The sequence below is a fragment of the Pan troglodytes genome, chromosome 14, assembly GCF_028858775.2.
Source record: "Pan troglodytes isolate AG18354 chromosome 14, NHGRI_mPanTro3-v2.0_pri, whole genome shotgun sequence".
Classification (NCBI taxonomy): domain Eukaryota; kingdom Metazoa; phylum Chordata; class Mammalia; order Primates; family Hominidae; genus Pan; species Pan troglodytes.
Genome location: NC_072412.2, coordinates 105,704,205 through 105,716,639, shown reverse-complemented (window position 1 = coordinate 105,716,639; position 12,435 = coordinate 105,704,205). Strand labels below are relative to the sequence as shown.

Below are 12,435 nucleotides of genomic sequence, written 5' to 3'. Positions count from 1 at the left end.
GTTACGAATTTAGGAGTGTGCCCCTATCTGTCTAACTGGGGAAAAGCTATAACAAAACAAACACCTGCACCTGACACATCTTCTCTGTTAAGGGCTATTAATGTATTACCAATTAGCGCATAAAACCCAATAAAACTAATCATATCAATTAATCTTCCATACATAAAATTTTCTTTTAAATAAATCATAGATGCATATAATTCAGAATTTTTAGAGTACAAAAGGGGATACACTGAAGAGACACCCAAGTCCCTGCCCAAAAGGCAACCACTGTTACTGGTCTCCTATATATTCTTCCAGGTAGGCTATGCCTATAAAAGAATATGCATACAAATCAATTAAACCCAACCTTAAAACTGCCCCTCTGCATCAACAATTTCAGGTAAATATCAAGTGCATTTGGCAACTTCAAAGTAAAATATGGCACAAACACAACAAATTGTGTTAAATGCTCTAATAAGGCTTTGTGCAGGATGCTACACAAAGAGAAGGGAGCACATGAACAGCATGTGTAAAGGCCGTGACACTGGAAGAAGAGGGTAGCACTAAGCAACTACAAGGAATTCTCAATATGACTGAAGCGCATGGTATGCTTAGGAGAGTTGTAGCAAATAAAGCTAGGATAAAAAAAAGTCCAGATGATGGAAGGACTCATATGCCATTCAAGGAACTGGGACTTGATCCTATATGTGGAGAGTCACTCATAAGGCACCCTGAAGACACTCAGGAAAAAACAACTATAAATTAGGATCCTGGATCCTTGAAGATAGATGAGAATTCAGGTACCAGAAGAGATAATGAAGAACTTTGGCAGTAGCTGCTCTATAACTGTACTAATAATGTCATCTGAAGTAAAAGATTTCCTAAGGATCTTTTTTGCTGTTGTTATTTTTCTCTTAACCCATTCTCTCTCTACCCCTCCTTCTTCCTTTCCCTTCCCTAGGTTTAGATGCTCTCTCCCAGGCTCTAACTCCATAGCTACCACCACACTCCATTCAGAGACCAAGAGGACTCAGCTGGCCCTGCACTGGGTACTTGTTGGAATGACGGCAGAACTCTGGACACTGGGTCACTTGCCCAACTCTTCTGAGAAAGGATACAGCACAATGGGTAAGTCCACCAGCTCTGGAAAAGGACAGGCATGAGTTTACACCCAGCTACTCACTATCCATGGGCTTTGAGTCTTGCTTTCCAAATGTGCAAAATTCAGTTAAGGACATTAAGCAGCCGACACTTAGGACACGTTTTGTATACAGCAGGCACTGTGATGAATCCCTTCTGTGCATTATCTCATCTATCAGGTAATGGCTATGACGACAATATTTAGCATAATAATCCCACAAAGTCAGTTCTGATAATATCTCCGTTTTACAAATAAGAAAACTAAGGCTTGATGAGGCCAAATCACCTGCCTTAAATCACTTACAAAGTTCACTAGTGGCAAAGTCAGAGAGTTCACATCCAGGTATTCATGTCAGAAATATCATGATATAATGTGATCAGAGTATAACAATGCAAGCTCTAAACACTATGTTATTAATAACACCTAAGATCACTTTTTTTTTTCTTAAGAGACGGGATTTTGCTCTGTTACCCAGGTTGATATGGAACTCTCGGTCTCAAGGAATCCCGTGTCTCGGCCTCCCAGAGCGCAGGGACGGTAGGCGTAAGCCACTGAGCCCAGCCAGCTCACATCAGTGTGACAGGAACAACACAGTACTGTACTGGCTCACACTAACTTAAGGCCAACTGAAACTTAATGGTCTTGATCCAAGCAAGCTACCATAAGTTAAATCTTCCTTATTCTCATGAACATACATAAGACAACAAGTTAGCTTGTTAAAACTCAAGTTAAAAAAAATAACGTTTTCAGTAATGATTAAATTTCACCTGGATAATTTGCACATGATGTAAGTCACTGATAAAATGTGGAATAAGAAATGAGTTAATAACAGATTCAAACGAGAATCAATTTATTTAACAAATACGTATTACACCAAAGACCAAGTCTACTTGCACTTGGGACAGTAGGTATAAATAAACCAGGTCAGTATTTAATGAATGGTTACAAGGACAGCAGGAATCCGGGAAGGAGAAAGGTCTGATTAAGTGCAGCCCTCAAGTGAAGGGTGAAGCGACCAACTTAGTCTGAACATGTACCTGTACTACGAATAGGTGCCAAAGAATATTCATCACTCACTGAGGGAAACACAGTTTCTCCACAGTCACCTTAGGCAAGGGCACAGCAAAGGAGATGGCAAAGATAGCAGGGAGCAGAATTGATTTCAGGATTTATGACGAAACATGCTTAGTGAATTCCAAGGAGATTCCACTTCTACACCTTTATCCCTCGTATCTCTTTAAATGTGCTAAACCTGGGCCAGGCACGGTCGCTCATGCCTACAATGCCAGCACTTTGGGAGGTGGAGGCAGGTGGATCACCTGAGGTCAGGAGTTCGAGACCAGCCTGGCCAACATGGTGAAACTCCATCTCTACTAAAAATACAAAAAAAAATTAGCCGGATGTGGTGGTGTGTGCCTGTAATCCCAGCTACTCGGGAGGCTGAGGCAGGAGAATCGCTTGAACTCGGAAGGTGGAGGTTGCAGTGAGCCAAGATCATGCCACTGCACTCCAGCCTGGGTGACAGAGCGAGGCTCTGTCTCAAAAATAAATAAATAAATGTGCTAAACCCAGACAGTTACATACATTTATTTATTTTTAGTAATTACCAGTGGTCACCAATGTGGGAGGTCAGTTAGCTATTTCTGTAACTTCACTATGAGGTTATAATGAAAGCAAGTACCAGACCAAACTCTGTCCACATATACAAACATTTATTAAGACATAAAAAGAATCATAAAACCTGCTTGATAAGTTCAGTGAAATCTTAACTTCCTGTACTTTGTAAGGCTCCAAAAGACTGCAAGAAAGGCTCACCATAGGCAAAAAAAAACAATATTCTGATTTGGCTAACCATACTGTCAGACTAAGCCATCAAGAATCCACCAGACAAGTGGCTGAACACAGAACTATTCATTTAGGGATCGGGCCCGAGTATTATCCTTAAAGGTAAAGAATTAAAGGCCAACTACATTATTACATTCTAATAGTACAAAGGCACAGAATTTCCCTAAAGCAATAGCCAATAACATATATTGACGAATATCACAAACTTCCTCAATGACAGCCCATCTCTTTTTTCCTTTTCTTTTCTTTTTTCTTTTCTTTTTTTTTTTTTTTTTTTTTTGAGACAGGATCTTGCCCTTTAGCCTAGCAGTCTGGAGTACAGTGGTGCAATCATGGCTCACTGAAGCCCTGACCTCCTGGGCTCAAGTGATCCTCCCAAGTTAGCTTCCTGTGTAGCTGGAACTACAGGTGCACGCCACCACACCCAGCTAATTTTTGTGGGGTGTTTTTTTTTTTTTTTTTTTTTTGGTAGAGACAGGGTTTTGCCAGGCTGGTCTCAAGTTCCTGACCTCAAGCAATCCACTGGCCTCAAACTCCCAAAGTGCTGGGATTACAGGCGTGGGCCATCACACCTGGCTGATAGCCCACTTCTAACAGTTATTACGCTAATGAGGAAGGCTACCAGTGTATAAGGAGAAAGATGGCTGAACCGTTTGTAGTATTCCACCCCTCTATAATGTGGCCTCTTCAACAAATGTTAGTTAATTACTCTTAAGAGTGTAGCCACTTAGGATAGCTGATTACTTCGAGATTGGAATACAACACATGGATACATGAACCCCAAAGCATATCACCTATGATGAAGATTTTAAATTAAACTACAGCTTTCATAACAGGGAGTTTATCATAACTAATTCAATAGACCTGCACTATCCAATATAGTAGCCACTGGCCACATGAGGTTATTGGGCTCTTCAAATGTGGCTAATCAAACTGAGATATGCCAGAGGTATAAAATATACACTGGATTTAGAAGACTTAGGGCCCAAAAAAAAGAATCTAAGGTGTCTTGTTAATACTTTTTATACTGATTATGTACTTAAATAACATTTTAGATATTGAGATATTATTAATGTTGCCTGTTTACTTTTTTTTAATGTGGCTATTAGAAAATAGAAAATTGGCCAAGTGCAGTGGCTCATGCCTGTAATCCCAACACTTTGGGAGGCTGAGGCAGGAAGACATTTGAGGTCAGGAGTTCGAGACCAGCCTGCCCAACATGGTAAAACCCTGTCTCTACTAAAAATACAAAAATTAGCCGGGCATGGTGACGTACACCTGTAATCCCAGCTACTCGGGAGGCTGAGGCAAGAGAATTGCTTGAACCTGGGAGGTGGAGGTTGCAGTGAGCCAAGATCACACCACTGCACTACAGCCTGGGTGACAGAGCAAGACTCCATCTCAAAAATAAAAAATAAAAAATAAAATTGAAAATTACATTTGCCCTGTGTATTAATTGGTTTTTACATTGCTATGAAGATACTACCCAAGACTAGGTAATTTATAAACAAAGGTTTAATTGACTCCCAGTTCCGCATGGCTGGGGAGGCTTCAGGAAACTTACAATCATGGCAGAAGGAAAGCAGGCCCCTTCTTCACAAGGCAGCAGGGGAGAGTAGTGCAAAGGAGGAACTTCCCAACACTTGTAAGATCTTAAGATCCTGTGAGAACCAACTCACTATCATGAGAAAAACATGGAAGAAACTGCCCCCATGATCCAATCACCTCCCTCCCTCAACACATGGGGATTACAGGTCGAGATGAGATTTGGATGGGGACAGAGCCAAACCATATCACCCTGCAACTGTGTTTCACATTGTATTTCTACTGAACTGAAGATATGTAGACTCTTTCTTCCTCCAGGCCTCCAGATTCAAAAGAATCTGGAAAGCAGTATTGCGCACTTCAGCACATGATTCAGAAGATACCTCAGACATGTCATTCTCAAATAATCATTCCTGTCAGTTGTATTTTGATGACACTCACCTTGAACAATCCCTTCTTAACCAAAACTCCCGCCCACTTCGATGCCTTCATTGCCATGAAGACATGAAACCATATTTTATTTCCAATCACTTCTTCTAGTCCCTACAAGGCTCAAACATTATTGTAATAGCATTTTAATTAGAAACCCCTTGTCCTGAAATGTATAATACACAAAATTACCTTCAATCTAAATGAATCATATAGGCTGGGCACAGTGGCTCACACCTGTAATCCCAGCACTTTGGGAGCCCGAGGCAGGCGGATGACCTGAGGTCAGGAGTTTGAGACCAGCCTGGCCAACATGGTGAAACCCTGTCTCTACTACAAACACAAAAATTAGACGGGCGTGGTGGGGCGCACCTGTAATCCCAGCTACTCAGGAGGCTGAGACAGGAGAATCTCTTGAAGCCGGGAGGCGGAGGTTGCAGTGAGCTAAGATCACACCACTGTACTCCAGCCTGGGCAAAAGAGCAAGACTCCATCTCACAAATAAATAAATAAATAATATAAATATTAAGTAAATGAGGCCAGGTGCACGGTGGCTCATGCCTGAAATCCCAGCACTTTGGGAGGCTGAGGCAGGTGGATCACCTGAGGTCAGGAGTTCGAGACCATCCTGGCCAACATGGTGAAACCCCATCTCTACTAAAAATATAAATGTTAGCCAGGTGCAGTGGTGGGCGCCTGTAATCCCAGCTACTCAGGAGGCTGAGGTGGGAGAATTGTTTGAACCCCAGAGGCGTAGGTTGCAGTGAGCCTAGATCACACCACTGCACTCCAGCCTGGGTGACAGAGCGTGACTCCATCTCAAAAAAAAAAAAAAGTATTAAGTAAATGAAAGAAAAACTCAATAGTTTAATTAAATCTCTCAAATGCCCAGTCTTTAAGAACAAATGTTTTCTTAGTTATTCTGCTGGAAACAAAGGAAACACATTGTAAATGCATTCGATTTTTGCTAAAGATATAAATACAAAATTAAAAAGATTCAGACTGTGGCCCACAATGAAAAACAGAATACCTAAAGACTGAGCACCTATAGAAACACACAATGCTAGAGTGATCAATGACCACACAGCCTTAACAAAATCTCATCTGTCCACTGAACACAGTGTGGAGACGAGAAAGTAAAACCATGATAAGTTAGTTGTTGAGAATATCTTTTAAATACTTACTTTTTCATTAGGATCATATCCCACTGAACCAAGATTACGGGACACCATTAAGCACTGTCTTGAATAGTACGGAACATGCTACAAAAAAAGGAAAGCAAAATAAATTGCAAATACTTGATGGGCTTTAGAACATTTTTTCAGGATATTTCTTCCAGTTAGGTTCTAGCGAACGTGTCTGATCAATAAATGTAGTTCTAGGCAATATACCATAATTATAATTACAAAAGGGAAATCATATCTACAGACACAGCCCCTTGGTATGTAAGAGAAACCAAAAGCATCAAAACGATCTCCAGAAAAGCAAAACAAGAATTGTCGAGGGGCCAAGCAAATTTGAAGAAAGCCTTTCTGATCATTCAAAAGGATAGAGCAGGGTCAGAAATGTCACAGACCACACAGAACTTTTAAAAACACAAAACGAGAGTTTTGGTCTCAAGGAGCTTCAAATTTAACAGTGGCCAGAACATAATAAAATATTCTTTTTATATTTGCTGATGTCTTCAGCATGATTTCTTATTTCACATTTTCTGGTACAAAAGTGGTTTGGCTGATAAATATGAAAAAGCAATACCAGTAATCAAGGATATTTCTCATTCATTGAACTGTTTGTGAAGAAAGCGTATCTTAACGCTTAAAAACATTAAGAAAAGTGACTAAGCCAGGCACGGTGGTACAGCCTGGAATCCCAGCTACTCAGGAGGCAGAGGTGGGAGTATTACTTGAGCCCCAGAGTTTGAGGTGGCAGTGAGCCAAGATCACACCACTGTACTCCAGCCTGGGCAACAGAGCAAGACCCCACTGAAAAGAGAGAAAAGAAAGGAGAAAAAGAAAAGAGATAGAGAGATACAGAGAGACAGACAGAGAGACAGAGAGAGAACTTCCCAGTAGTCACTGTTAAAGCTAGATGGAAAAAAATGGAGGAAAAAAATCAGCAAAAGGCAACCAACAGGTACCACCTCTTAGAACTTTCTAAGATGATAACGACTCAAATAAGAAACAAAATGTTTTTATAGCAACATTTTTAAATGAACTGAAAAATTTGTACAACTATTTTTTAAAGAGTCGGGCACCATGGCTCATGCCTGTAATCCTAGCACTTTGGGAGGTCAAGGCAGGTGGATCACCTGAGGTCAGGAGTTTGCGACCAGACTGGCCAAAATGGCGAAACCCCGTCTCTACTAAAAACACACACAAAAAAATTAGCGGGGCATGGTGGCACACACCTGTAGTCCCAGCTACTCAGGAGGCTGAGGTAGAATTGCTTGAACCCAGGAGGTGGAGGTTGCTGTGAGCCTAGATCCTGCCATTGCACTCCAGCCTGGGCAACAAAAGCGAAACTCCTCAGAAAAAATTAATTAACTATTTAATTAATTTAAAAAATGTAATCTCTGTATAAAAGTGGAGGTAAAAGATATAGTTTATAAAATAAAACCTTTACCAAGTAAAAGACCAAGAACAAGAAGGAACTGTGAACGGGAAATTATTACTGTGTCCCTATTAAAGATCAAGACTATCTCTCATATATTCCTTCAAGCATAACTGTGAGTTACAAGAGTATTATCCCCAATTTCATGACAAAGTTGAGTCCCAAGGACTTTAACTTTTCAAAGGTCACAGGCTGAGGCTGTAATGGTTATAAGATTTAACCACAGATTGGTCAAGAGCTTTCTGAAATTTTTTATTTCTAGATAAGAAAAACAGTGGCAATTCCCACATAAACACTAATATCTACTCAAAGATATGATGTTGTTCCACAGAGCTTGCACACATGTGAACTTGTAATAATGTGGCCTAAAGCTGTAAAAAGCATAGATGCCTCCCGGTTACCCAGTAACCAGAAGTAGAACTCGGGCCGGGCACGGTGGCTCATGCCTGTAATCCCAACACTTTGGGAGGCTGAGGCAGGCAGATCACTTGAGGTTGGGAGTTCGAGACCAGCCTGACCAACATGGAGAAACCCCATCTCTACTAAAAATACAAAATTAGCTGGGCATGGTGGTGCATGCCCGTAATCCCAGCTACTCGGATGGCTGAGGCAGGAGAATCGCTTGAACCCGGGAGGCGGAGGTTGCAGTGAGCTGAGGTTGCAGTGAGCCAAGTTTGTACCGTTGCACTCCAGCCTGGGCAAAAAGAGCGAAACACTGTCTCAACAAAAAAAAAAAAAAAGAAGAAGAAGTAGAACTCGTACAAGCAAACACAACTATAACAGAACAACTACCAATGTGAACCATTCCCACGACAAGTCTGAACTGGTTTGGAGTCAGCCCCATAAAGGCTCTGTTCCTGTTTCCTCCTGGGAGACATTCATGGAAGGTCAAAAATGAAGAATCAGGTCAACACTCAGACCATTTGTGTAAAGCCACAACATAAAGTTTATTTTCTAAATGAAGGAAAACGTTTGTAGAAGTCTGCTAATTTGGACCTCTACACAGAATTTTAACGTTTGTTGTTTTTGTTAAGCATGTAACAAACTGGCTACACGCCCAGTCCAAAATTCTTTGTAAGGTATTTCCTAGCAACAAAGGTTCTGAGAAAGAACTTTAATCAATTCTGTTTATAAAGGCTAGCCAATCACAGCCAAAATGAGAAAGGTCAGGGTGTGCAGAATGACTCCCCAATAACATATTGCCATTGGTTCTCTCCCACAGGAATAATGATTTCCTGTATTTTCCACAAATAGAAAAGAAATGCCTGCAAATGGCTTGGCACATAGGAAGTGGCATTGACCCTCAGAGTCACAAGACTTGGGTCAACTCTCAGCTGTGAGTCATTGAGCTAATCATTTCTCTGGGCCCCCGTTTCCATCTACAAAATGTAGGTGATGACACCTCCCTGATTTCCTAGGGAGTTGTTAAAAGGATCAAATGAGTTTTTATAAACCGTAAAGTGCCAAAAAATGTAAGGTTTTACATGAAAACTAAATCCAAATATGTAACTGTCACCTTCTTTCTTAAAATTATACCAGAACCACTTGGGAATTACCATTAGAGAATAATATAGTCAATAAGAGTTCTGGTCTAGACTCAGATTCTGACCTGGATTCAAATCTGGGCTCTGACATTTCCTAGATACATAGAAAGTTTCTTCATTTGTACACTGGGGATAATAATAGTACTTATCTAGGTCATAATGCTGCTATGAGGATTAAATGAGAATGTCTAACATGGCTAGCAGTCTTGCATATATTATCATCAGCACACAATAACTTAGACAAAAAGCGGGGGAAATGGTAGGCTTTTAGACAAACTGGATGCATGCCTTCCAGCCACTGCAAACAGGGAAACAAATCCTGTTTGCAGTGGCTGGAAAAAAATCCTTTCTTAAGATTAGATAGCACCAGCTGGGCACAGTGGCTCACGCCTGTAATCCCAGCACTTTGAGAGGCCGAGGCAGGTGGATCACAAGGTCAGGAGATTGAGACCATCCTGGCTAACACAGTGAAACCCTGTCTCTACCAAAAATACAAAAAATTAGCCGGGTGTGGTGGCAGGCGCCTGTAGTCCCAGCTACTCGGGAGACTGAGGCGGGAGAATGGCGTGAACCCGGGAGGCAGAGGTTGTAGTGAGCCGAGATCACGCCACTGCACTCCAGTCTGGGTGACAGAGCAAGACTCCATCTCAAAAAAAAAAAAAAAGGGGGGAGGGGGGAGGGATAGCATTGGGAGATATACCTAATGCTAGATGACGAGTTAGTGGGTGCAGCGCACCAGCATGGCACATGTATACATATGTAACTAACCTGCACAATGTGCACATGTACCCTAAAACTTAAAGTATAATAAAAAAAAAAAAAAAGAAAAAAAAAAAGATTAGATAGCACCTACTTTCATAAGCAAGATGTGGCCTCACGTGGCAGTTAAAACTGGTAAATCCACTGGCAAATATCTTAAAGAACAATCTGAACACTATTTCTGCCAAAACCAAAACTACTGTTGTTAACATACCCACAGTAGCATTCAGATGAATAATACTAAATAACTCATTATGAGATAAATTCATTATCAGAATGCATTCTGCTTCAAAGAAGAAACTATCCTCAAAACTGGGTTAATGGAGCTATAAAATGATCTCACCAAGGTCAAAGTAAACATTAGTTTACTTCATCTTGCTTCATCTCTAAAATTCCAGGTGAAGGTCTTATCCATGTATTAGGACACGGTATTTCATCGTGCATTGTAACAGAGCGCATGCCCTTCTCTGAAGACACTTAATTAGGTCTGGCTTTTTCCTGGAAGCACAGCTTTTCTTTCAAATAGACTATTTAGTCTTCAGGATCTTAGAGACCATTCCAATCTTCAGTGTCTGCCAAAAGCCAAGTTGAACACCTAATATTTGAGAGAGATGTTCAAGACTCAAGATTCTCTGGGCTCTGCCTCTGTACTAAGCTCAAGCACCAGGAAACTATACATGTCAACTCTAGAGCTCCATCATCCCACCCTTGACTCTTCCGCCAGGCCATTCTTCTCCATCCCGCTAAAGCAGATGTTGTCAGTGGCCACTCAGATCCTCTCTAACTGCTGTGTTGACAACTAACGGCTCACACCTGCACCCTCATCTCGATCATGTTCCTCAACTATACAGCTCTCCATCAAGCCTGAGAGCTCCCCCGACCCTGCCTGGCCAAGGGCTGACTAACACTGCATTCAAAAGGCCAGTCCCAGCACCTCAAGGTGGGACTTGATTAGTAGCACAATCTGTGCCCTAGAGCTGTTCCATCCAATATGGCAGCCACGAGCCACATTCAGATGTGCTCTAAGAGTAAACTACACACTGGATTTTGAAAACTTAGTACCCAGAAAATGTAAAAGACCTCATTAGTTAATTTTTACATTTACATATTCAAATAATACTTTGAATATTTGAATATATTAAGTAAAATATATTAATTTCACCTTATTTTACTTTTTTTGTTTTTTTAAGAGATGGGGGTCTCACTATGTTTGCCCAGGCTGGACTGCAGTGACTACTCACAGGCACAATTATAGCCCATGGCAGCCTCTAACTCCTAGGCTTAAATGATCTTCCCACCTCAGCCTCCTAAGTAGCTGAGACTACACATCCCTGCCACCACACCTAGCTTCACTGTACTTTTTTTTTTTGAGACAGGATCTCACTATGTTGCCCAGACTGAAGTGTAGTGATAGGATCACAGCTCACTGCAGCCTTGAACTCCTGCATTCAAGCAATCCTCCCACCTCAGCCTCCTGAATAGCTGGGACTATGGATGCATGTCACCATGCCCCACTAATTTTTTTATTTTTTGTAGAGACTGGGCGGCAGGGGGGTTCTCACTATTTTCCCCAGGCTGGTCTTGAACTGCTGGCCTCAAGCGATCCTCCCACCTTGGCCTCTTTGCTTTACTTTGTTAACGTAAGTATTCGAAGATTTGTGTTTGTTTGTTTTTTGAGATGGAGTCTCACTCTGTCGCCAGGCTGGAGTGCAGTGGTGCCATCTTGGCTCACTGCAACCTCTGCCTCCCAAGTTCAAGCAATTCTCCTGTCTCAGCCTCCCGAGTAGCTGGGATTACAGGCATGTGCCACCATTCCCGGCTAATTTTGTATTTTTAGTAGAGATGGGGTTTCTTCATGTTGGTCAGGCTGGTCTCGAACTCCCGACCTCAGGTGATCCACCTGCCTCGGCCTCCCAAAGTGCTGGGATTACAGGTGTGAGCCACTGCGCCCGGACCATTCTTTTATTTTTTAATTGAGATGTAATTCACATACCATAAAATTCACCCTTTTAAAAAAGTATACAACTCCGTGGTTTTTAGTATATCCACAAGGCATGGAACCATGATGGCTACTGATTCCAGGACATTTTTTATCACCCCAAAAAGACAACCCTTAACTATGCGCAGTCACTCCCATCCCCTCTCCTCCAGGCCCTGGGCAACCACTAATCTACTTTCTGTCTTCATGGATCAGTCTATTCTGGAGACTGCATATAAACACAAAATCACACAATAGCGACCTTGTGTGTCTACCCTTCAAAAGTCACTCTTAATTCCTTCCTTTCCCTGTTTGTACATACCTTACAGATACTGTAGGTTCAGGTCCAATTAATTATTGTTCAAAACAGTTATTGCTCAAAAATGCTAACAATCATCTGATCCTTCACCATGTTAGCCAGAATGGTCTCAATCTCTTGACCTTGTGATCCACTCGCCTCAGCCTCCCAAAGTACTGGGATTACAGGTGTGAACCACTGCGCCCGGCCTCACTTCTTTTCTTAAACCCCATGAACCAACCTCTGCTTCCAAGTTTTCTTCTGCAGCATCCTCACCTCTCTCAGCCTTCGCAGAACTGAAGCG

General features: G+C 41.7%; 1 protein-coding gene across 3 annotated transcripts in view; it reads right to left on the bottom strand.

The window, feature by feature from the left end:
• The window catches only part of PCCA (propionyl-CoA carboxylase subunit alpha), a 446,563-nt gene that overhangs the window by 426,102 nt on the left and 8,026 nt on the right, over nt 1-12,435 (bottom strand). For all 3 annotated transcript variants that reach the window (XM_001149000.7, XM_063792625.1, XM_063792626.1), the window contains exon 2: nt 6,127-6,204. In XM_001149000.7, coding sequence (XP_001149000.5) covers nt 6,127-6,204 — 78 coding nt within the window. The remainder of the gene's footprint in view (nt 1-6,126; nt 6,205-12,435) is intronic.